The 27897-nt window shown below is 27.8% G+C and overlaps 1 protein-coding gene across 2 annotated transcripts; it reads right to left on the bottom strand.

Moving 5' to 3' along the window:
- Nucleotides 1-84: 84 nt before the first annotated feature.
- Nucleotides 85-22296, bottom strand: LOC113794177 (calcium-activated potassium channel slowpoke-like). Of its 2 annotated transcripts, none has more exons than XM_075822457.1 (20): nucleotides 21515-22296; nucleotides 10782-12169; nucleotides 10364-10707; nucleotides 10200-10282; nucleotides 9033-9129; nucleotides 8797-8908; nucleotides 8573-8724; nucleotides 8066-8158; nucleotides 7782-7945; nucleotides 7380-7716; nucleotides 7206-7278; nucleotides 6050-6165; nucleotides 5343-5626; nucleotides 5190-5266; nucleotides 5028-5093; nucleotides 3187-3700; nucleotides 2831-3118; nucleotides 2451-2774; nucleotides 1864-2380; nucleotides 85-1791 (listed from the first exon to the last, which is right to left on the bottom strand). In XM_075822457.1, exons 2-20 carry the CDS (start codon nucleotides 10927-10929, stop codon nucleotides 727-729), a joined length of 4854 nt encoding a protein of 1617 aa, XP_075678572.1. In that variant the 5' UTR covers nucleotides 10930-12169; nucleotides 21515-22296; the 3' UTR covers nucleotides 85-726. The 2 variants fall into 2 exon arrangements, with proteins under 2 accessions (XP_075678572.1, XP_075678571.1); XM_075822456.1 differs by having other exon boundaries at nucleotides 3187-3721; nucleotides 21515-22290.
- Nucleotides 22297-27897: the final 5601 nt, after the last annotated feature.

Raw genomic sequence — 27897 nt, 5'->3', positions numbered from 1 at the left:
AGGTGGCGACACTAGGCTTGTTTTTTAAAAAATCTTTTTTTAATTTTTTTTTTAAATCAGAAAACAAAACAAAACAAAACAGCATCAAATCAAAAGAAGAATTTAAAATTAAAAAAAAAAATCACGACATTTTATGTATATATTAGGTATATATTTTTAGGCGAATAAAAATATCAATTTTTAATAATTATAATTATTTTTTTTTGCAGAAAAATCGATCATCGAAATCGAAATTGTAAACAGAGAACGAAAAAAAAATCGAGGGAAACAAATTTGAACATAAACGGAAAAAAACATCGGGTAAATAATGGACGTTTGGTTTTTTTGGTTTGGTTTTTGCTGGTTACCAATGGGTAATTGTCATTCCAAAATTGATCAAATTGACAAAAAAAAAGAATCAGAATAAGAAAAATAATAGAAAAAACAACAACAACTTTGAATTTACAGAATAAATTTTCGAATCAAAAAAAAAATTACAGAAATCTGGGCTGATATTGAATGAATTGATAGATTGATGTGGACAACCCTTTTTTATTCTTTGGTTTTATTTCAATCAATCAAAAGATCAATAATCAATCAATCAATCAATATAGATATTTATAGATAGATAATTAACCTGTTTTAAAACCGGGCAATTAATTATTATATGGGATTTTTATATATTATTAACAACGAGAAAAGAAAGGATATGCTAAGTTTGTATTGGATGTGTCCATGACATGTTTATCACCATTCACTTGGATAATTAATCTGTACAGGCATTGGTAAACGACGATGTGGATATGAACTATATGAACGATGTCTTGATGAACCTTGATGTATTGTTTGATTACTACGACTACGTAATGATTGATCAGAATGAGCTCGATGTTGTTGATGTTGTTGATGTTGATGATGATTATTGGCCGCTGTTGTTGATGGACGTGAATTTTGTTGTTGTTGTTGTGATAATAATTGATTACCGGTATTAAAACCATTCACTGAACTACGACCATAATCTGGAATAATATTTCTTGATGCTGCTGCTGCTGCTGTTGTTGTTGTACCGCCACTAAATGATGTTGATGAATGTCCACGTCTTTGTTGTTGTTGTTGTTGATTATAACCATCATGATGATGTGTATGATGATAAGTATGATGTCTATGATGATGATTATGTTGACTATTATGATGTATAGATGATGATGATGATAATGTTGGCTGTTCATCAATTGTATAAATATCATTTTCATTAATTAAATCGGAAATTTGCCTTCTTCGTATTAATGCATTATCACTTGATCTTGAACGAACTGATCCAGGTAATTTACCATTTGATTGATCAGCATTTATACTACTTGCTGCTATATTGATTGATGTATATGATTGTGCCATCCAATTATTACGATTATTATTAGGATTATTATTTGGATTATTATCCATAATATTTGGCTGTGTTAATATCGGATCATTTTGAATAATTTTATTAATATTTAAATTTGAATGATGATGTTGTTGTTGTTGATTATGTAAATGATGATGATGAGGTCCTTGTGGTAGTTGTTGTGTTGGTGGTAAAATTTGTTGTGATTGTGGCTGATTTTGTAATAATGATGGTTGTTGTTGATGAGGATGATGAGCAGAATTAAGATTACGATTCGATTTTGATGATGCAATTCTTGAATCAATCACAGTAATAAGATCATCTTCAAAATTTGGTAATTGATTATTCATACAGTTTGGATCATTGGCTCGTTTTTTTGCTATTTTATGACCTTCAATACCCGGATCAAATTGAAGTAATACATAAATCTTTTGATTGAAGAAATAAAAGAAAATCAAATATGTAAAACACATAATATGTCAGGCAATGATAATACATACCAAATCCGAACTATATAATGTCATTTCAATTGGTGGATTAGTAATAACATAACGTTTATTTGATGCATTATCAGCTAATTCAATATCACGATAACGTGATATACCAATACAAAGCATACCATATAAACGTAATGCTTCAACAAATAAATCACCATATTCACCACCATTACCATGTTTAGATAATGGTCCTTCATTTAATGATATTTGTCCAACACGACAACGATCACGATTTTTTAATGTTTCACTTGTTGAATAACCACCACGTAATCCGGCACCTTCAGCTAATATCAGTTCTAATTCAGGTGTTGCACCACCGGTTATTAATGATCTGATTAATGTTAATGCATTTGCATTAAAATATGTTGTCGACATTAATGAATCCAAGACGGATACAGCAAATGCTGTACCACATGCAAATGGTTGTGTTAAATATAATTCTGTATCCGGATCATCATCGTCATCTTGATCTAAAAATTGTACATTTGTATCATTCACTAATTCAGTGATTAATGGAACACTTTTTTAAATTTAAAAAAAAACAAAAAATTAATTCAATTTTCAAAAAAAATCACTAAAATTCAACAAACCCTTTTTGTCGACCATCAGAAATTTCTTCATTTGGATTACCCAATGTATCATCAAATGTCATTGCTTTTATATTCAGACTAGCCAATATTGCTTCTTTATCCGCTAGATTTGGATCATCTGATGATGGTATTTTTGCAGATAATATAACACACATATCGCATAAATTTATATTAACAGCACGTAAATCAGCACGTGATAATGGTGAACCATTTAAAACACTAATTTTTGGTAAATTTTGTAACATTTTCCATTCTCTACGTAAATATTCAACATTTCCAACAATAACAACATGTTTAAGTTCATGATATTGAAAATTTGATGCTCTAAAAATCAAAATGAAAAATGACAAATGTGAAAAAAATCCATAAAATATGTTTACCTTAATGGCATAACCAAATTACGTAGACCAATTAATGGTGAATCAGGATCAGCAAATAAACAAACAACAACATGTCCATTTAATACTGTCATTGCAGCTTGATTACGATCAAGGACACAATCTTCAATTAATTTGGCTGGACACCAATGAAACATTCCAGTTGAATCATATTTCATTTCAGTACGATCAAAATCAAATTCATTATTATCATCAAAACCCATCATATCGGGACCATTTGCAATACCGGTTGTACTTAGGCCAAATGTTTCTGGTTTAGCTGCTGTAGGCCTGATTTTAAAATTTTAAAATTTTAAAATTTTAAACAAATAAATTCATTTCAATTCAGAAAAACATACATTAATTTTTTAACTTCATATGATAATCTTGCTAATTGTGTATCCGTATAAGGTAATGCTGATGATGAACGTTGTTGTGGATCGGATGGATCGGTTGATGTTTGAATATCACCAAATGTAACACCGGTTATATTACGTTGTTGTTGCTGTTGTTGATGTTGATGATGATATGTTGATGTTGCTGGTATATAATTTGATAATGATGATTGTGCACCTGGATTTAAACCATCACGATTTTCATCATAAATATTTGTATAAAGATCATTTGTTGACATATGTACTAATGAATGTCTTTGTTGTTGATGTTGTGGATGTTGTTGTTGATGATGATGTGAAGAATGATGACGTTGATGATGTATACGTGTATTTGATGGTCCACCAGGTATAGAATTATTATTATTATTATTGGTTGTTGTTGATGATCCAGGACCTGTTGATGATATTTGTTGTTGTTGTTGAGATGGATAATGATGGCTTGATGATGATTGTGGTGGTGGTTGTACAGGTGGTGGGGCTGTATGTGGATGATATATATCTGTAATATTAATATTATCATCATTATTATTATTATTATTATTATTATTATGGTTAATATCATTATCATCAACATCATCATCATCATCATCTTCTTGATCTGTATAAGGCATCATTAATAATGGATTTTGTGTTTCAAGCTTTTGATAGTGTTCGGATTGTTGTTGTGAATGATATGGATAGTGATGATGAATTGGGTTTTGGTCATAAATATTTGGGTGATATGATGTTGTTAATTGTTGTTGTTGATATAATAATTCATTCGGTTGCATTGGATATGATGCTAAACGTCGACGTTGAAATGATGATTCTGGTGTTGTTTCATTCAAATTAACACCAACAATATCATGATGATGATTTAATGAAATTGGTGGTGGTACTGAATATGAATATGGTGGTTGTATCATCATCGTTGTTGCTGTTGTTGTTGTTGCAGCCATGTTCATCATTGATGATGATGATGTTCCATGATAATTTATTGATCTTTGCTGATGATTATAACCACCATTCAAATATTGATCTGTATTGATGTTTTTATTCAATAATAATGATGATTCTGAACAATTTATTGATTGATTTGGATGAGGTAATTGTGTCGTTTCCAAATTATTATAATGAACTTGTTGATGTAATGATATAGGCGGTTGTTGTTGTTGTTGTTGTTGATGATGATGTGGCACTAAAATTGGTTTTATAAAAGGCTGTTGTTGCTGTTGTTGTAATTGATTGGTTCCTGTTATCATTGTTGTTGTTGTCGTCGTCGTCGTTGTTGTTGATGATGATTGTACCATATATTCCGGTACTTGTTGAGCAATTTGAACTAATTTTTTATTGTTTTTTTCCCAAAAAAATTAAAAAAACAAACATCCAAAGTGCAAAGGTGTGTTTTGGGTGAGTGTGTGTGTTATTTTTGCAAGCACAATTCAACAAACAAATATGGAATATTTTTTGGTGGAAAAAGAGAGAGAAAGAAAGAGAGAGAGAAAGCAGCAATTAGTCTTTTTGATTTCTTTAAATATTCAATATTTTTTTTTTTTTTTTTGCTTTTTTTATGTGGGTGGATATACAGGGTAGCTGTGCTTAGATCCAAGATAAAAGAAATTGCAAAATAAATTAATAAGAATTTTCGTTTATATGTTGAAAGTTGTGCAACGAAAAAATTTCACTGTATGAAAAAACAAAATTCAATGATCATTGATGATGATAATGACGAATGATGATGATGATGATAATCAAAAGGATATGTTATATGTGTTAATGGGAGAAAAGTATTGTTTTTTTTTCTTTTAAAATTAAATTTTATTTACCTCGATGTTTACGTGTACTTCTGGCAAATTCAACAATTGAATGTCTTGGTAATACGTTTCCTTCATCTATGAATTTAAACAAAGTCAAAGACAACGACAAACAAGAATTATTAACAGAATTTTTCAAATACCAACAAAGAAAATGAATAAAATGCTACATACACATACGACATTTGCATTTTTTAATCACTTTTTCATCTTTAATATCGGCATGACATATTTTACAATACCATAATGCTCTATGGTTTAAATATGTAAGGGGAAAGGGAAATAAATTTGATTATATTTTGAAATTTTGAGGAAGAAAATACAAACCTTTTAACTTCATCAGCACTTTGTGCCATAAAAAATCCTTGCGTTTTACCTTGTATACGAACAAAATTTGATTTTGGATTTATTAAAATATTCGAACCAGTTTCATCTGTTTTATCCGATGTTGATATTTCAATTGCAATTAATAATAATTTTAATTTTAGAAAACATAATTCAGCTGCTTGTGGAAATGTCATATTTTCAAATGCAGGACTTAAATATTCGGTATACATTTCCATTCCTGTACCGCAAAGATAATCATTTTGCCATGATGGCATATCAGGTGCCTAATATTATTAATAATGAAACGAAAAAAACCGAAAAAAAACCAAAATTAAACAACAAAAATGGTGAAGACAGCAGCAGCAGCCAAAAAAAATGACAAATGATATGCAAATCATGTGAATCATCATAATCATCATCATCAAACTATGATTATTACATAATTATCATACAATTAATTAATGTTATGATAATGAGCAAACCAAAAAAAAAAGTTTCATTTTGCATAAAAATTTCTAATACACAAAATGACAAACACACACACACACATACATTCTAATCAGGTAGAGTGAAATTCATTTACCTTTACCTTACGAAAATGATTCATATTAAAAAAATTATGTTGGGAAATTTGTGGAAACCTGACATGATTGAGCTGATGATGAAAAACCACACAAACAAACGCACAAAACCAGAAAATAACATACCGTTTTAAATGAACGCATAGCAAATAAATTGGCCAACATTGTTGAAAATCCTGGTGCCAAACATGATTGAGCAATAAAACCAAGTTTAAGTTCGCTTACACAAATAACATCATCACCTTTTTTTTCAATGAAAAATGGTAAGGAAAAGTAGAAAAACCCAAAAAAAAAATTAGTAAAAAACCAAAAAAAAAAAAACAGAAATTCAATCATTAAATGTGTGTGTGTGTGTGGTCAGAACTTGTTTTTTTTTATTCTAATAGCCATTAATATTTTCTTTGGTTACCCTAGGAAAAAAAGTAAAGAAAAAAGATTCAAAATCTCACAATCTCAATATAGTATGTGTGTGTTTTATCGATATGGATCATTAATTTAATGAACTACACATACAACGAGGAAAAAAATCGGGATTCGGGTAAATATTTTGTTCATATTTTGGTTGAAACGTGTCCATGTCTATGATGATGATGATGATGTAATGATATCATTTTGTGTTTGTGTGATACATGTCCGGATAAAATGAGCAAAAAAATAAGAATTTTTTTTCTTGTCGGGTAATAATTTCCGTAAAACTAGGCGAACAAAAAACGGAAGAAAAAAAGAAAGGAAAAAAACTGGGGAGTTGTTGGCTGGTCGGTTATTATGTATTTTGGTCTAGTTTTGTGTAACTAGGGTGGTAACTCAATAATAATGAATTTCGTTTTTTTCGGGTTTTCTCTCTCTCTCTCTCTCTCTCTCTTTATTCTGGTCGACTAACCGATTAAACTAACTTGAATTGACTTGACTTGAAATAAACTAACCAACTAAATTCACTGAATAAATGAATGATCCACACACACACACACACACAGCGCTAGAATGATTAAAATGTCTATATATATATGGAGTCTGGTTCTGGTGGATTTTTTTCTCTTGTTGTTATTGTTATCTGTCATCATTCACATCATCATCATCATTATTGTTATCTTTGTTGACAATGATAACTGCCATATCTGATATATATTATAAAATGTTGAATGACAAAGCTTAATTAAATCTTCATCATTCATTCATTTATAAAATGAAAATGAGATAATTTATAGTAAAAATGTTTGATATATGTTGTAAAGACTTTGAATGAATGAATGTTGTAAATAAGTAAAATGAAAAAAAAACAAACCTCTTTTCCAATTCCAAGATGGAATATTAAGTAGATATGCTTTATTATGATATTGCATTAGTTGTATAATCACCTAAAGATTTTTTTTGTTGTTGTTGTTGTTTGTCGAAAGGAAAAAAATGTTGAATGAATAAAAAAAGGAATAAGAAAAATTTTCAATAATAAAAACCATACCCGAATATCATCGCTATAATTTTTAATTGATATAACACGCATTATATTAGCCGCATCTTCAGCATCTGGATCTTGACAATATTTATTTGCTAATACTAAACATGCATCAGCATCATAAACTTTAACACGACTTAAATCGATTGGATTCATCACAGAACCTTGAAAAAATTCAACAGTTGTAAAATGACGTTTTATTAAACCTTCTAATTCTAAATCAGGTGGTTTACGATGTAAAAAAACAACTTCAACATCAACATCTTCACGATCTTCATGTAGAAAATCTTTTAAAAAATGGCTAACACTTTCATATGTTATATGGCCACAAACAACAATATGTCTAAAATGTTTGAAAAAGATTAAAATCAAGAATTAAAAACAAACAAAAATCCCAAAAGTACAAACCTTCTTCTTTCTGATTTAAATGTACCAGAATATTTTGGTCTTGAACCAATCAAATCAATAATTTCTGGTATACAAGATGCAAATACAGCCAAACCAACCAATATAAATAATACAATAAATGTACGACCTAATGTTGTTTTACAATGTATATCACCATATCCAACCTAATCAATGTGATTAATGGTTAACGTAATTTTTAATTCCACACGCAAACAACAAAAAGAAAATGATAAATTAAAATTTTGTAAAAAATTGATTAATAAACAAAAAAACCTGGCACTAACCGTAGACATGGTGACAATTAAAAAATAAACACAATCCCAATATGACATATAATGGCCATTACGAAAATCCAATGGATCACCTGAATTTTCAAGCTTTTTTTATGTTTGTAAATGAAAAATTTTCAATTAATCAAAAAACGAAAAGAAACACTATTATTATAATGATAAGGATCGTTGAGATTTTTGCACAAAAATAAAAATTAATTGTCTAAAATGAATCTTTCTTCGTTTGTTGATTACATTTGAATTCTTTTTTTTCAGCAGTTTCTTTTCCCGAATGTAATGATCATGCAAACAAAAAACATTAACAACAACAACAACGAATCGGGGACTTGAATGTTTTTCTCGTTTTCTTTTTCTGAATTCTGTCTGACTAGAATTAAATTGATGACTGAATGAATGAATAAATGAATGACGTTGACACGCAATTGGCAAAGATATTTTATTTTATTTTATTTGTGAAATAAGGCAGGAAAGACAACTTTTCTTTTCGTTTGCTGTACTTACCAAATGTATAAGACCGGCAGCCGTTAACCAAACACTAACAACAATTGATATTAATTGAGCCAATCGTATTGATGATGATGTTTTTAATACATTCAGATATTGTAATATATCTGGAAATGACATTAAACGAAGTGCACGAAGAAAACGTAGACCTATAATTTGTAGAAAACAAAACAATTTTAATCAAAAAAAACAAAACAATTTAAAATCTAAAATAAACATACCGATCCATGTTCGATCAACATAAATGGAAACAAATGAAGGCGGTATCGTAAAATAATCAACAAATGAATAAAGCTCGAGCATAAACCATAATTTATCTGAGGCAGCTATGAACTAAATAATAATAATATTGATTGATTGATTGATTTGATCGATAATTGATTGACGATAAAAAAACAACAACAACAAATCAGTTAAAAATTTTCAAAAAAAAAACATTAAAAAAATGAAAACATACTCGTATGAAAAAATAGACCATAAAGAAAACGTTTAATGCTAAATCAAATTGTTGTGTTACATTTTCATTCCATTTTTGGCATTTTTCAACATTATCACTATAAGTTTGCGTATAATGATGATGATGATGGGTGATTAAAAAAAAAGTTAAAAAAGAAAGTAGAAAGAGTTAACAATAGTTTTTATTATTTATTTTTTTCTATTGAATTCAATGAATGAATGAATGATGATGATGAAGATGAAAATATATCAATTATATCATTGAAAGAACAATGATTGAATGAATAAAGTTTTCTATTTCTTTTTTGTTTTTTTTTGTTTGGTGAGGAATTTCATTCAGACGAAAGAAATAAAAAAAATCTTTGAACGGGTTGAGAAATTTTTCGGGAAATAATTGAATTCCCCCCCCCGAAAAAAAAGTTTCCATCATTTTTCTTTTCTTTTCATTTTTTATTACTTCTGGCTATATTCTCAATTATGTAAATCATGATGATGATGATCATCATTATGTTTATGAATAAACAAGTGTGTGTTGCCGGCCTTCGGCCAGCAGCACGCACACTTGCTTCAGCCCGTAGATTTTGGCAGATGAGCGGCTACGCCGCCCATCTGCCAAATCTTTGGCTGAAGTTTTGTTCTTTTGCGATCGATCCAACTATTTATTCACTCGATACAATCAATTATTTGTTTTCTATCCATTTGTTTCGGTTTCACCGAAAATCGGTCCAAAAAAATATTGGAAAAAATCGCCAAAGATAGCCACAAATATTGGCGCTTCACTTAGTTCCTCCCGGAAAACCTAATTGCACAAACCTAACCTAACCTGCTTAAGGCCGCGGTCCCATTACAATGAGACCGGGGCCTAAGCGTTAACAATTTTTTCTATCCCGAGGCAATTCGTGTTGCGCAGACTGTTGCGCACACTGACTATTTCTGCAGACCCTTTCTATCACATTTGTGTATTAAAAATTTCCTAACACATTTCTCTGTTAACGACAATTTCTTGTGCACCACACTCGAGAAGCTTCGCTTCTCGTGTTTATTATATAGATTTTTTTTGGATTTTGGGAATCTTTTTCTTGCTGCTGCTGGTTAATATCAATTTCAAAGTTATTCTATTCTATTCTAGAATATTCTTCAGATAATATAAAAATATAAAAAAATTTACCCGATTCCTGGTGGACCAGTTCTCGATGCATCAATAAAATAAATAATAAGTGAAGCAATTGAAAGTAAAAATACAAGCACAACCTAGTTATAAATGGAATAATTAATTATATTTAGTTATATAAAAAAGGGTTAATGATTATTATGATGATTAGTGATACATACCAAAATACGACCAGTAGTTGATTGACCTGATATTAATTCACCAGCCCAATCTTTTGCTTCGGCAATCCAACCAAGATCTTGATTAAAAAATCCAACCGATTCTTGATTCTGAAATTTTAATTGTCCAGTATTACCATGTTGTTGTTGCTGTTGTTGTTGTTGCTGTTGATGATGATGTGGACCTTGATAAACACCACTATCACGATTTGGTTGTTGCTGTTGTTGCTGCTGTTGTTGCTGTTGATGTTGTTGTTGTTGTTGACTACTTTTCATATGATCAGTTCTTGAACTGGAACTTGAGAATAAAAATTCAATCAATCGATAAACCAATACGATAAATATTCCTATGTTTATTTTTAATTATTAATAATGATAATTAGGATTAATTAATCAAAAAAAAATAATATAATGAATTTACCTGCCAAAAATGTACAAATACTTGATAATAAAAATGCCCACCATTTTCTATCTTGTAAACAAAGTGCTTCTTCTGCTGTACGTGGTGGATAACTACTGTACATAGTACTATCACGTATTTGATATGGATTTAGATAATTTGATGACATTTTTTTATTCTTTTTTTGCCCGGGTTATCCACCAAAAAAAAGAAGAAAATGGATCGAAATTGATAATAACAAATAATAATCAGATAATATTTGTAATATTCTTCTGGTGGTTATCAATAATTCTGGGCGGCGGTTATTTTGTTTGTTCTTTTTTCAATTTGTTTGATAAATGAATGATGATGAGATGATATAATCAATGAGAATATTTAGTTCAGTTCGGTATATGTCATATAACATATTTCATAATTAAAATTTGATAGAAAAAATTCTTTCCTTTCATTTCTTTATCACTTGATTAAAATTCTTGTCCTGAAATAGATCATTTTTCTTGTTTCTGGTTCTCGATTCTGGTTGAATAAAGTTATCTCAAAAATGGGAGTGTCTATTTGTATATTTATGTAGCAAAAAAAAAAACAACAACAACAAATCAAATATTTGATCAAATTTTACAAGATAAAATATGTATTTAGGAAATGTTGTTGTTTTTTTTTCTTCTTTCAAAATCAATAATTTTTTTCACATTTGGGTGTAAATAGGTGGACGTAGCTTATATGTAACTATTTTTCCTATGTGTGTGTACAGTGTTTGTGGGTGTGTGTTTAAGGGGCGGTGGATTGATGTTTTTTTTTTGTTTTAATTTGGTGATGATGATGATGTTATAAATAAGATCTTTTATCATTTGAAAAGCATATTTATTTAGTTATTATCGTTTTTTTTGGATTGAAATGAAATAAAAAAAATTTTCCGTTTTCGTTTCATTTCGTTTCGGTTTTGTTTTTTTCGCCATCAATAATCTTGAATATAGAATATATTTTCATTTCGATTCGATTTGATTGTTGACGTTGACGTTGATGAGATTTATTGTGGATGAGATGATCAAAATGCATATTTCCTTTTCAACTTACTGTGATTTCTACTATTCAACAAAACAAAATCCATAAAATATATATTTAAAAACAAAATATTGATCGATCTTAAGCTCGAACAACAGGAAAAAAATTATGAAATCATCAATATTTTTTGGGCATTCTTTTCGCTTAAAATAATGCTGATAATAATAATAGACTTGAAGTTGATTTTATTTACTTATTATTAGTTAGTTATCGATGTTGAAAATTATATCGATCTTAGGCAATAGATAATATTGATAGATAATTTTGATTGATCGATTTTATTGATGATGATGATGATGATCAATGACCATTTGATGTGTGTGCATCAATGCAACAAAAAAAATATTCTGTCGTTAAAAGAGAGAGAAAAGAAAAAAAATGAATGAATGAATAAATAGAAAAAATTCCTAGAAAATTTCTTCTTAAGAAAATTTTTCCTAAAAAAGAAAAAAAAATGTAACATTAAACCGGATTATTTGATGAAAGAAATGATGATGATCATCAGTTTTTTTTCTCTTCTCTGTTTCACATTGACTGTATGGTTATCTATCAGACTGACATTCCCCAACAAAAAAAAAAAAGCTGGATGGATGGATTTTTCCTGGACCGAAAAAATAAAAGGCTTTCAAGAATTTTTTTTTCCATCATTCAACAGAATTGAACATAAAAATCAAATTTAAATTTAACCAATTTTTTTTCAAACCATAACCAGAGTTTTTTCATTTTTTTCAAGTTTTATTACTATATATACATAGATATGGAATTTGTATCCAATTTTTTGGGTGAGAATTTTCATCTTGAATTGTGTTTTTTTTTTTTTTTTTTTTTTTTTTTTTTTTTTTTTTTAAAGGAGCATAACTCCAAAATTTTATTAATATTTTGAAAGAAAAAAAAAAGGAAAAAAAAAGTATAAAATAATGAAAGAGAAAAAAAAAATATTTTGTAACAATTTTAGTTTTAATGTAAATAATATGGTGGAAAATATATTTTGTATAACGACTTTTAAGTTTTGAATTTATGTTCTCATATTATAGATGAGTTTAAGTTTATTAATTTTTTATGTATATCCATTGCGAATTGTTCGAATTTGTTTTCTCGTAATAAATTTACCATTAAATTTTCAATATTATCAATATTTACAGCATTGTATGAATCTAAAATGTTTGTAAAGATTGGACAAGACAATAAATGGTTATAATTTTGGTCTGCCTCACAACTCGAGCAGCGCGATGTCGATCCAATATTGAATCTTGAATTGTGTGTGTGTGTGACAAAAAGAGACAATTTAAAAAAGAGAGAAATCCAACTGATTCGGAATATTTTTTTGTGATTTATATTTTTTTTTTCGTTGATAACAAGGTTAAAATTGAATTTTGAATTTTGTTGTTGTTTGTTTTTTCACTATATTCTTATGATTCATTTTTTGTTTGTTGTTTGTTTGTTTCCAGTGAAAAAAAATGAAACATGACAAAAAATAAAAAATTTAAATTCATAAACAATGTATGAATGAATGAATGTTTTGATACACTTGTTTCCAAAAGAAAACACTTTCTTATCTCAAAAGATTCAAACGTTGACGTTGTTGTTTTCTCTTTTATTGGATGTCATTATGTTTGATCAGGAACTTTTTTTTGTTTTCTCTAAAAGTTTCTCAAAAAAAAATAAATGAATAAATAATGATGACAGCAAATTTTAAAATGAACAAACAAACAAAACAAAACAATAACATCATTTCATCATCATCATTTTGATGCGTCCAAATGTTTGGCATTTTATTCTCAAACCCCCCTTCCCCCAAAACAAATCATCATCATTATTTGGATAAAATTATCGAAAACAATTTAAATTTTATCTGAAAAGGCGCATGCACCTTGTCAACAAGAATTTGTTCAACACACACACACACATCCAGAATTTCAGAAGAATTTCGTTCAAATTGTTTAGCATCCAATTCATTCATTTCATTTCATTTTCGTAGATAATTCATTTCACGAATAGAGAGAGAGTGAGTGCAAAAAAAATTTGATTAGTTTTTCTTTCTTTCTATATGGCTTCTTCTTCTTCTTCAACACTTATTTTTCATCATCATTGAATTTCGGTTTTTTAAATGAAATGATGCTTCTATATTCTCTCTGTTTCATTGCATTCAATTGAATTCCCATTTTTTGTTTTTTCATTCATGATAAAGCAAATATATATTGAAATAAAAACACTGAATTTTTTTCCATTTCATATTTGTGATTTGTATTTGTATAAAACAACCAGAACAAAGATGAAATGATAATAATCAAAAAGAAAATATTTTGAAAAGTAAAGATATAGGTGTGTGTAGAACAAGGGGTTAAACAAAAATGGAAAAGCAAACATTTTCTATTGATTTATGTGTGCGTATCAGGGCCATCCATCCAACCAAAGAAAGAAATGCAAATTTTTTTTCTCAATCATCATCATTTTGGTTTGTTTGTTTTGTTTGACAACATGGAAAATAAAAAATCATCAAATTCAATATTGTTTTTTTTGTTCAAAGTTTGCAATATTTACACACACACACACACATAATTTTTTTCAATTTCAATAATAATGAAAGAAAAAAATTCATCTAATTAACATGAAATCTTAATAATAAAAAAGAAAATGAAATTCAAACAATATGAATTGAATAGAAGATAAACAGACAAAAACATCTTGAAAAATATCATTATTAGCTATTTCTACCTTTGTTTGCTTGTTTGTTCAACTATATTTTACCCTAAACTATTGAATCTTATTGACTGACTGACTGAATGAATGAATAAAATCAAAGCAAAATCAAATAGAAAAAAATTTTTTGTTATTGTCAAAATTGACCCGAAACAAACAAAAAAAAACTTTGTAAAATATTCATTTTCCAATTCAATTTGAGTTCATCAAAAAAAAACAAGACAAAAAAAAATCCGACCGTAAATTATCATCATCCCTTGGAATCATAGAATAAAAACACAAAGCTAAGCAAAGCACAAAGTCCATTTCCATTTCCATTTCATTCATTCACTGACTTTATATTTTATTAAGATGATGGTCAACAGAAAAAAACAAAAAACAAATAAATAAAACAAGCAAGCAAAAACGACAAATATCTTTCAGTCCATTAAATCTTTATGTGATTCGTTTTATCTTTTTCTTTTTTTGGTTTTGTAGCGCAAGAATCGAATAACTTTGTGTTTTTTGGTCTAGAATTGGCTTTAGCTATAGGATTTCTTATTTTTTTCCTTGTTTTGGAAGCTCTAAAAATCTGAAAAGCAAGATTTTTTTCCCCATAAACAAATTGGTCAAGTAAATTTTTTTTGAAAGAAAATTGGCAAACAACAAACAAACAACTAAAACAATAATAATAAATTATATCACAAAAAAATGAAACAAAATGAAATAAATCAACATCAAAATGATGATGATGATGGTCAGAAAAATGATGATTTATCAAGATGGATTGAAAATGAAACATTTGAACATTTATTTACTGAATTTACAGAATTTGTTGCTGTTGTTGTAACCACCACATTTGATAATTGAATGTTGATTATCATCATTAATTAATCAAACTGGAATTTTTGTTGTTTTGTTTTGAATGAAAACTTTGTTTTGTGTTTAACGTTTGCTGATTTGTTTTGATTTGAAATGGAATTTTGTTTTTTCTTTATGGCATCCTCCCCCGCACACACAATGAAAATTCATAAATAAGATTGAATCAAATCAATGAAGAAAAAACAACAACAAACAACGTAAACAACAAACAAACAAACAAACAATGATGATGTGACCTGAATAAAATTATCTTATTATTTTCATTTTGTTTTCCATTTCATTTTGTTTTTCTGATTATTCTGATGCAATTTCAAAGAATAATCAAAAAAAAAAGAATCAAGAATTTCATCATATTTTTTAAAGAGAAAAAAAATTGAATGGAAAAATTCATTGAAAAACCAAAAAACAAACGAAAAATCGATGCTAATGATTTTCATTTTGTTCAAATTTTCTTTTTTTTTTCGTATTTGAATCTACCATTATCATCATCATCATCATACATAATAAATATACAGCAACAACAACTATCGACTATTAATGATAATTGATGATGATGATCATCATCATCATCATGATGTAATCGAAACATCCAACCAAAACAAAACATAAAAAGAAATCACTGAGAAAAACGAAAACTTTCAATTTCATTGTCGATTCATTCATTCATTCATATATAAAGACACTAAAATTCATTTACACTAATTTTTTTTTCTCTCTCTCTCATCTCTCTCCCGTTTACTATCACTTTTATTTTTCATTATCATTTGTTATCCACCAACCAACCAACCAAACAGCCATACATAGATTCACTGTTTCTTTCTTTCTTTCATTTTGCCATTCATTTTCATTTGTTACCGTCGTCCGTCTTAATGTCGTTTTTTTTCGTTTTTTTCCTATATTTCTCCATCTAACCATGTCTGGTTTTTTTTCTCGTTTCTTTATTCTTGACACATTTTAGAATGTATATCGTCGTTTTCAATCATCATCATTCTATATATGAATGGGACATTGTTGATAATAGAATTTTTCTTTTTTTTTGCCAGAAAAAAAACCCAGAAAAAGAATAGAGAATAAAGAATATTCCAGCTGGTGTAATTGTTTGGAAAAAAATGATGATGAAGATGATGATGATGAGAAAAAACCAATCATTTCTCATTATATAATGTTATTATTATTTTGTTTTTTTTGATGTAATCATAATTTTTAACCCATCAAAAAATATTGAGATAAAGGGTAAAAATTTGAAATGTGTGTGTGTGTAATTTAACCCCTTCCCCGACCCAAAAAAAACTTCAATCAAAAATTGGAAAAACTGTTTTTCATTTTGCTGATTATACATTTTGAATTGATGTAAAAAGAGAAAGAGAGAATAAATCAATGTTGTTAATCCTCAATTCTCCATCCATTCATTCATTCATTTATTGATAGCGAAAAAAAACAATTTCGTTAATTTTGTTTTTGTTTTCTCGGTTTTTTGTGTTTGTTTGTTTCTTTACGCAAACCAAATGTCAATGACATAATTCTAGTTCGCTGTTGTTGTTTTTTTCGCTTATTATTATTATTATTATTCTGGTTGATAGGAATCAATCTGGGGGAGAGGGGAAAAATCATTCGGGAAACAAAAATCCAGCAATCCGAATTTCGAACAAACAAAAAAAACAATCTCTCTAAAATGAAGTAAAAAAAAAAAGAAAAAAGAAAGTTGCTTTTCATTATTTTATAAAGTAAAGTAAGCAGAAGAAGAAGAAGAAAAGAAAATCTTCTGATAAAGAATCAAGCAAGCAAGCAAAAGTTTTGCTTTTGCTTTGTTTCATTTTTTTCAATTCTGAATTTGGGTTTTAGTTTTTGATTTAATTCGGTTCAGTTCAGTTGGAAACAACAACAACAACAACCAGAAAAAAAAATTTTCAATTGAATTCGATTGATTTTGAAATTGAAGATCAGTGTCTCTCTCCCTGTGTGTGTGTGTATGTAATTTTCAATCATCATCCATGTAACGTGATCAAAGCTCTATGGATGATGATGATGATAACAACCAGAAAGAAAAAGACTAAAAAGAAAAAACTTTTGATCCTTGAAAAATTTATTATTGTTAAAAGAAAAGAAAAGAGAATTTAAAAGATGATGATGAAAAGTTGTTGTTATTTTCCCTAAAACAGTAGTAGATTTCACGTACAATTTCATTTCTTTTCTCTACAATCGATTTTGAAACGGAATTTTGATGTTTTTTTTCATCAAATTTAACGGGGTATTTTCGTTTTTGTTTTACATTCGTTTTCCAAATGATTTGGTTTGTATCTCATCATCATTTTTTTGGTTAAAATTATGAAAATGTAATGAAAATTTGGTTATAAAATATGTGTTCGGCTGGCAGTGGTGATGATAGTTTGTGAATAGACAAAAACACACACAGCAATTTCATATATCTATAGGACTTATGATCGAAATTTTTAAAATTTTCAAAGAAAAAACGAGCGAGAAAGAAAAATCGATAATTTGAACATTTTTCTCTTCGTAAAAAACTAAAAATTTGTCATTTTTCATTTTTTTTAGCTTTTTCATTTTTCTCTGACTCTGACTCCAATTTGAATATAATGAGGCAAACGAAGGAAAAATGAAAATTTGATAATGTCCCTGTCTGTTTGATTTATGAATAATTTAAATATGAAAAGGAGAAAAAATGAAAGAAAAAGAAAGAAAAATATCGGAATCGAAATAATGATTGTTAATCGAATTGGGTTTCAAACACACTATTTCAACTTTAATGGTTCAATTTTTTTTTGTTGTTGTTGTTGTTACAATAATATGATGATGTAATATTTTTTAATCTACATCATCATCATCATTTATGATGATAATTTTATTCATTTTGCTGTGTTACTATTGTCAACTTGATTGCAATAATTAGATGAAACAACAACAACAACAACAACAACAAAAATCGAAAAACAAAAAACTAAAAAAACAAACAAACAAACAAACCCGAGAGTAGAAATAGGCAAAATGTAAATATAAATAAAAAGAAGAAGCATTGAAAAAAAAGTTTTCTTTTTTTTTAATTTCATTAAATGTTGTTGTTGTTGTTTCTATGGATTCAAATAAGTTTGTCATTTTTTTTTTTGTTTTCTTGAAATGATAAATTAAATTTTTTTTTTGTTTGTTTCCATCAAATCGGGTGTATATAGTCGTTTTCGATTGGCCTACTGTATTTCGAAAACATACTCTCGAATTGAGAGTATAAAAAAAAAGAAGAAAACTCCCCCCTCATTTTTCTCCGTGTTAACACATCAGTGCTCGCGCATCAAATCCTAACGCCAGTGCTCGCGTGGGGTATTTTTTCACCCCACCATTGATTTAACATTAAGCGATTTCGAACTTAGAAAATTTTTTTGTATAATCTGGGGTAGAAATATACCCCACGCGAGCACTCATGTGTTAATTATGATGATGATGATGAAAATTTTTTTTTTTGTTGTGACACCCAATTCATTTTTTTATGCAGTGTGAATTATGCAAATTATATGTTGAAAAGAGGATTCTAATTAAAAAAAAAAAAAAATCTTTTTTGAAAACACTCACACACCTGGAAAGAATATTCTTTCATTTCCATATTCTGTCCATATTCTGTCAGCAAAAAAAAATGTGTTTTTCCAAAACTTTTTGTTGGTTGGTTGGTGATGAAAAAGACAATAATATTTGTAAAACAAGCAAAAAAGAATCTGAGTTTGAATCTTTTTTCTTTTCTTTTTTTCTTGATTTGAATTTATTTTGGATTGGAAATTGATAAATTGGAAAAAAAATTTACATCAATTCAATTCGATTCTGGAAATTAGCTCAACATTGTTGTTGTTGTTGTTGTTGCTATTTCAAGATAATTTAATTATAATTTTGTTTTGTTTTGTTTTTTTTTGTAATTTGAAAATCGAATGAATGAATGATTTGGATGCTTATTTTGTATTTTTTTTTCTGTGGTGATAATTAATTAATTTAATTAAAAAATCAACATTTGATAATGTTGATTTCAAATGAATCCAATGATGATTATCCAATATATTCATTGGAACAATTTTAATTGAATTTTTCAACAACAACAACAACAACAAACAAAAAAAACTAAATAGACAACCACAAAATTGATTGAAACAAAAAACAAAAAAAAACGCTTTCATTTTAATAGATTGACCATATGGAAAATGTCATAATGTTATTGATAAACAATAGTTCAAATCATCTGATCAACTCTATATATAAAATCCATTTATAAATAATGGATGAACATAAGAAATGCCAACAACAACAAAAAAAAAAAACAACAGAAAATTTTTTTTCAAAAATGAAAAAAATTCCATTGAAAACAAACGAAAGAAAGAAAAATGTTCTTTACATTCATCATTATTCAATTGAATGAAATTGGAAACTACATTTGGATATAATAGTGGAAAAAATTGAAAAAAATGGCTGGCTTTTATCATAATTAATATGATCAGGAAGAAAGAAAATGACAAAAGAAAACAAAATTAAAATTGTTTGAGCCAATTCTGTGTCAATCTTTTTTTTTCGTTGAAATTGATTACAATTATACACAGTTTATCAATAATAATGATGATGATCATCAATGAAAAAACATCTTTAAATACAACGTTTTTCTTGTTTTGTTTTTGTTTTTGATGATTAATTTCATCGTGTGTGTGGGTGGCTGTAAGAATTTTTCATTGTTTTGTTTTATTTAAACCTTTTTTCTCTTTCTTTCTTTTCAATCGATTTTCCTGTACATATAAAAAATGTCAATCAATCATTAGTGTTTTTCCCCCACACCTCCTACCCACTCCATATCAATTGCAAATCCTCCTCCTTCTCATTGCCCTCCCCATACATAGATAAAACCAATGAAAAAAAAACAAAAAAAAAAACAAAAAACAAAATGGATCAGAATCGGTCGTCATAACTACCAGCCATTTTTATTTTTGCTTTTTTTTCTGATGAAGAAAAAATTTAAGAAAAAAAATTTCAACAGAGATGATGACAACCGACGATTATTATTTATGTTCGGGTAATATGCAAAAAAACAAATTGAAAAATCATTTTCATTCAATACAATTTACAAACATTAACGATGCTGCGGAAATCAAAAAATCAAAATCGATTTTGATTTGCAAATTTGCATTCCAGATCGAAATCGATATTTTTTTCCACTACATTTCACAAACAAATGTGTTACACTATTAATTTCATTAATTATCTTTGATGGTAATTAATTATCTATCCATTTCTCGTTATCGGAAAATGTTTGACATCCAAACATTTGAAAACCAAATAAATAATTAAACACCAATAACAGTCAAAAGTAGGAAACAAAATAATAACCACAAATGACCAATCAATCAATCAATCAATCAAATTTTATTATTATTAAGAAACAAAAATTACAAATTGATTAATCAAATGATAATGATGATGATAATGATCAAATTAATTTTATTCATTACAAAATGGTCTATGGGAAAACATATTATTGATCAAAATTCTTATCAAATTTGATTGATTGATTGATTTAGTTTTAGTTTTAGTTTTATTAATTCATTCATTAATTTCCATCATTCGACAATTCAATCAATCAATGAACGTTGAACCAAAATTAAAAGAAATTTCCCATCATTGTGATTAATACATTGCATATTTTTTTTCCCAAGAAAATTTCTTTCTTTCTTATTATTCACACATCAGACACACATTAAAAATTTCACACACAGCTAAAGAGATAATCATCATATACACACATAGAACAGAAAGTATGATTAGAGTTTTGTTGGGATTTTGTTTCAGCCAAAAACAAAATTATTCTCTAGATAAACATTAGATAAACATAATATTAAAGTTATCCCGGTGTTTTATCTCTACACAACGTTTACAACAACAACAACAACAACGATAACGGTGTTACAATAACAATTAGTAAACGATATTGATAAATTATTCATCACAGAATAAACTGACTAACTAACTAACTAACTAACTAATCAAACGTTTTTTCCTTCCATTTTATTCGGTGTTTTGTTTTGTTCACACAAATGTCATTGTTTTTTTTTCCACAGGAATGTATTTCGGTTGTTTTCAATTTTTACTTTACTTACCTTTTAACCTTACATTTAATCATTTGAGATTTATTCGGGTGTCGATACAGGGAAAAAAATTCAATTAAATTTCAAACACCACCACTGAAACATACACAACAAACTCGAAACAAAATGAAAAATCTCGTTTCACTTTGATATGAATTGATCGATGTTTTGTTGTTGTTGTTGATGGAAACAAATTAGGCACAAAAATTTTTCTGCTGATAACATTTGGACAGCCACCATCACCAAACACACACACACACACAATTATATCAATAAAAATTGAATGTTTTTTTTATAATATGATAAGATAAAGTTGTAAAAAATAAAATTTACAAATTACAAATTACACACAACACAAAATGAATATATATTCTTGACGAATTTATTCTCCTGTTGATTGAAATCTTTGGGATTTTTTCTTTTTTTGTCATCGATGATTATGATGATGATTTGGATGATTTTAACAAGGCAGAAAAATTGTTACTTACTTAACAACAAAAAAAAAGTTTTATTATTTTATTCTTTCATGTTGGTGGCGATGTTCAAATTAAAAAGTAAGCAAAAAAAAGTCATGGAACGAGAAAAGAAAACACACGAAACCGAAATGAAAAAAAATCTAGTTGGGAAAAAAATAGCTATCCAGATAGATAGATAGGATAGATAGAATAGATAGTCAAACTAAATAAAATGAATAAAAACGAAGAAACGAAACGAAAGAATAAGGCCAATTCAAACACAAAATCATCATCATCATCATATAAATTTATTTTTTTTTGTGTAATATAATGATGAAAATGGAAAAAAGAATTCCATAGTTTCACGCACATAGAATTGTGTGTGTGTGTGTGTTTTGAGTATGAGCAGAAGTAGAATTTTTTTTTTACAGAATTCAAAGAGAGAAAAGCAGCTGAACAGAATTTGGAATTGAGGAAATTTTCTTTTTCGGGAATCTATACGATGATGATGATGATGATGATGGAGAAAATTCTTGTGTCCAATTCTGTTTTCAAACTGTTAAACAAAGCAGAAAAAAATGGGAGAGAGAGAGAGAAAGCAAAGTAAAGAATGGCAAATATTTCATCAACGACGACGACGACGACGAATTTTTTTTTCTTCCATTTTTGTTCATTGGTTGTTTCGTTATTATCTCGATATATTCCTGGTCTTAAAGATAGATTCTACATGATTCTATGTTGTTGTTGTTCCACAATATTCTGTTCTGTTCCACTGTTGTTGTTGATGATGATGAGTTTGGTCTGTTATATAACACACTGATACACACACACACACACACACCATATATAGATAATATTGCCTACTCCATTTGTTGTGATGTGGAGCCTTAATATTATTCGTTTTTTTTGTTCATGTATTTCTGGGTAATTTTACCGTAAAAATGTTTTTTTTCGAAAAAAATCTACTTGTTTAATAGATGTATATAGATGAATTGGTTACCGCTAAATTGGTAACCTTTTTTCGTTCGGTATGTTTGTGTGTGTGTGTTTTCTATCAGTTCCCTAGCTATTTTCTTGTTTGCGAGGTTCCAAATTGGTGTTCCAATAAAACAACCATCATCATCATCATATAATATCTATATAAAATGAAAAAAAAGAATGGTGTTGGCAAATGAACTTTTTTTCATTTCCAAATGTTTAGTTGGTTGGTTTGTTTGTTTGCTTTTTTGTTGTTGTTGTTGTTTGGGCTTCATTCGCATTCACTCTCTTACTCGTTCACATTTCTTATCAATTTGTTGGTGTTTTATAATGGAACACCATTGGCGATAGTGTTAGTGTGTTGGAAGCAGGAAATACATTATGATATAATTTGACAACGACAACGACGTCGAATCTAAAATAAAAAAATTTTCAAACAGAAAATCTATATATTTATTTGAACAACAACAAAACAAAACATGAACAAAAAACTGGTTCCTTTTCTGGTATTTTATTCCAGAATATTTTTTCGAAACTAGAATTTTACGAATTGAAATTGGAAATCAAACACAAACACATAGTGCATAGTGCCAGTGTGTGTATGTAGGATTATTACCTTTTTTTGGTGTCATTTCTGCTTTCATCACAAAAATTCTATATATGCAGTATATCGCAGGTTGCTAGTTAATTTAATCAGAATTTTTGATAAAAATTAACCACCACCACTACCACTATGTCTTTTTTTTGAAAAAAATGAAAAATACCGAATTTTATTTTTTATTTTTTTCAAAAAAAAATAGAAATTTTTTCTGGTTCGTTTATCAAAAACAAAATGAATGAAAAAGTGAAAAATTTCATCTGGAAAAATTTATATATGCAAATTCGTTTGTTATTTTTAAAGTAGGCGAAACAAGTACACATAGCCAGAATTTACCGTTTTATTTACGAGTTTTTTTTCCAAAACAGCAACAACAACAACAACCGGAATAAGTGATGTGTTTGGGTAACAGTGTTAACCACTACCTCTCTCTATTTAGATAATAATCAAAATTGTTGTCGTTGTTGTTATTATTATTTCAATTTTTCCATTCTTTATTACAGAAAAAAAGGAAAATCTTTTTTTTTCCTTTTTCCAATATGTGTGTGATGTTAATAAAAATATGATGATGATGATGATTATGAATAAAGATTAGAAAGGCAAACACACACACACACACATCGATTCAGTTGTCAGCTTTCAATTTTTTTTTGCTTTTGCTTTTTCCGTCGCATCCTCCTCACATTTTCATTTTTTTGACGTTCAATTTGTTACCATTATTTTGTTTGTTTGTAAAGCAAGGCATAAGGCATTTTGAAGCATCAATGGGGAAAAAAAAGATGATGCGGATGATTATTATGATGACCGGTTTTCCTCCGGTTTTTTTCACTCACTCTTGTTCTATGATAAAAAAGAATTGGTAATGGTTATCGGATGTTTATTATCATCATGGTATGATGATGATAAATGACATCATATTCATATATGATTGATTAAGAAAAAACATGAATTATATAAAAAAAAATTTCAAATAAAAACATCAAAAAAAAAAAAAATCAAAGAACAACCCAAAAAAGAATGAAACATCATCTTTAAATCCATCCATATTATATTTATATATATCCTTGAATAATATTCTAATATCCTAAATAATTCATTCATTCATTCAGTTAGTTACAAAAACATTCGTAACATTTGAAATCATTGAATGTAAGGAATATCTTTAATAATATTAAGAAGATGAACGAGAAACAGAATCTCCAGAATCCATAGAACTTAAAAGGAAACGAAAAAAAAGTATACATGATTCCTAACCCGATTTATTCATCATCATCATCATCATTATTATGGTCCAAAGAATCTTTATTCCATCTTTCGCTCATTTCTCTTATAAATAGATAATAAGTTTGATAAGAAGAATCAAACGAATGAAAGAAAGAAAGAAAAGAAAGTAAAGAGTTTTTCCTTCATGCAACATTCACTGACAAATTCATTCCCCATTCAATTCATTCATTAACCATTCGTTAATGGATATGGTGACCCTAAAAAACCAAAACAAAAAAAAATAATAATAATGATGGACATTTGATTATTTTATTTTCTTCAAAAAAACAAAACAAAGAATTTCCACTTATTAAAACCAAAAAAAAAACAAACAAACAAAAAAAATACTACAAGTAATAATGCTGATTGCCTGAAGGAAAAAACAACTTTTCTTTGGTTCTGGTAAGTTTTTCCTTTTTCTTTCGCTGGTTACTTGTTTTTGGTAAATAAAATAATGTTGATAATGATTTGAGAAGATGATTGAAGAAGAGAGTGAAGTGAAAAAAAGAAAAAGTCGTCTTTTTTTTAAAAAAAAAGATATTTAGTTAGTTATTTGAGAAAGAAAGAAAGAAAGAAAGAGAAAACATGATCCAAAATAAACATGATGATGATGATGATGATGTAGTAGTAGTATCATCATTTCATTTCGATTTCAATTCATATATCAATTATATATGTGTGTGTGTGACAAACAAAACAAAACAAAATGAAATGAAATGAAATGAAATGAAAAAAAGTAAAAGTAGAGAAAAAAAAATGAAAAGTTTTTTCCTTTTCTTTTCTACAAAAATCTTACAGAATCAAACATTCAATAAAGAATGTATGAATGGATGAATGGATCGATACACATACAACAAACGACAAACAAACAAACAAACAACAAAAAACACTCAAAAAATTTTATTTTATTTTTTGTTTTTTTTACAAAAGATCATTTAAGATTACACAATATTACTAATTTTTAGTTCAATGATGATGATCATGATACAGGTTATTTCATCATAATGTTTGACTTGTATTGAACCAATTAGTAGTGAGAATTGAATTGTTTGTTTTGGTCGGTTGGTTGGTTGGTTGGTTAATGTCAATTCAATGTTTTGTGTTTTTTTTTTTTTTTCTAAATTTAATTTTCTTCATCAAAAACTTGAACAAAACAAAAAAAAAGTTTCTGCTTTTTTTCATCATCATTTTGGTTACGTAATCATTTAGTTTTCACTGTTTTTTTTTCTCTTGTCACAATTTGTTTTTGTTGAAAAATGTATTTTGTGGGAAAATTTTCAAGAAAAAAAATTTCTGGGAAAATTCTTTTCTTATTTTTTTTGATACCAAAAAAAAACAAACCAAAAAAACATTGGATCTGAAATTGACATTCAATTGATTTTGTTTTGTTTTCTTCTCGATAATTTATACTATATTCGATTATTGTCCAAACAAACAAAATTAACATATGTCATTTTCACGCGCCAAAAACAAAATTAGAAAATCAGACAAAATCACACAAAAATATTGACCAAGTTCAATAGCCAAAAACAATTATCATTAGATGGATTTATATTTTCCTTCGTTTCGTTTCTTGTTTCTCTTGTCAAATCAAATCAATTATTCTTACAGGCTTGTGTTATCTGTCATCGATCGATCCGATCGAATGATAAATAAATGTTAATGATGATTATGATGATGATGATGTTGATGTCAAACAAATCAAATATTGTATGTGCGATGTGCGTGTGCATCATTTTCATTTTCTAGCGACATTTGATGATGATAATATTGAATGAAAGAGATGAAAAATGGAAATGTTGTTGTTTGTTGTTTGTTCGAGCTAAAAGAAAAAAAAAGAAAAAAGAAAACATTTCCTGTCAAATTTTTCTTCTTTTTTTTCGCAAAGCTTTTTGTTTGGCGTGAAGAAATAGAATCTCACTCGCTCTGTGTGTGTGTGTGTGAATTGGATGTTTGATTGGTGATTTTGTTCATTCGTTCGTTTCAAAGGAAAATTTTCCGATCCATTTTACATCGATATAATAATGACTATTTCCGACTTACTCTGTCACATAATCATGATCTTTGATTTGTGAATTGAAAATTTTTTTTTCTTTTAAATTCAAGTTTAAAATCGATAAACAAATAAACTTGAAAGAAAAATATCGATGAAAAAGAACAGATTTCAAAAAAAAAAAAAAATCAAATCATTCTCCTCAGATCACATGATTATCTTTTTTTTTGGATGAAAAACAAAAACAAAATTCTCAATCGAAAACTAATCATTCATTCATAAATAATAATAAAACAATTCTTACGAAAGATATTTCTTATTCTTCTTGTTGCTGTTGTTCAAGAAACAGACAAACAAACAAACAAACAAGCAAAGAAGAAAAAATAGGAATTTCCAATCTTGTTCTTGTTTTGATATTTTCTCTCTCTCTCTCTCTCTCTCTCTCTCTCTCTCTCTCTCTCTCTCATCATAGCAAATAAAGAATTCTTCTTCTTCTTTCTTTTTCGATCATCGTTTTGGTTCTTGATTACCAAACGATCCGATCCGATCATCATCATCGATATGTATCGGTTGTTTGTTTGTTTGTTTCGAAAAAAAACATTGATTTTTTTTCGTAACCTTTTACAACAAACTCAAACACAAACCAGAACAGAATCAAAATGAATGACGTAAATTGATATTAATATCATCATCATCATATTTTGATAAAGATTTGACAAAATCAAATGTTGATCAACCAACAACAGAATTCGATAAAGAATCTTCAAAAAAGAAAAAGAAAAATTATTGAATAGGAATTTGATTCTGATGAATTCTGTAACTAATAAATGATTTTTTTCTTTTTCTGGTTCATATTTTCTTCCAATTTTGGAATTTGATGAAATGAAACTAATCACGATTCTTGTTTCGTGATTAGTTTGGCCTTTTTTTTTGGATTCCATTTTCAGTTCATCGTTTTTCGGTTTTTGCTGAAAATATCCAAAATCGGAGATTTTCAGCAAAATTTTCATTTTCCAAATTTTTTTCTTGCTTCTTTTTTCTGATTAAAGCTTTAATGTTCGATAATTACCGAAAGTATTAGTGATATTTTTTCTCGTTTTTTGCGTTT

Source organism: Dermatophagoides pteronyssinus, unplaced genomic scaffold, assembly GCF_027571235.1.
Source record: "Dermatophagoides pteronyssinus isolate colony J.1.1.1.1 unplaced genomic scaffold, Derpt_VIB-CSIC_2022.12 sq0017, whole genome shotgun sequence".
Lineage (NCBI taxonomy): Eukaryota > Metazoa > Arthropoda > Arachnida > Sarcoptiformes > Pyroglyphidae > Dermatophagoides > Dermatophagoides pteronyssinus.
This window is presented reverse-complemented; position numbering and strand designations above follow the sequence as displayed.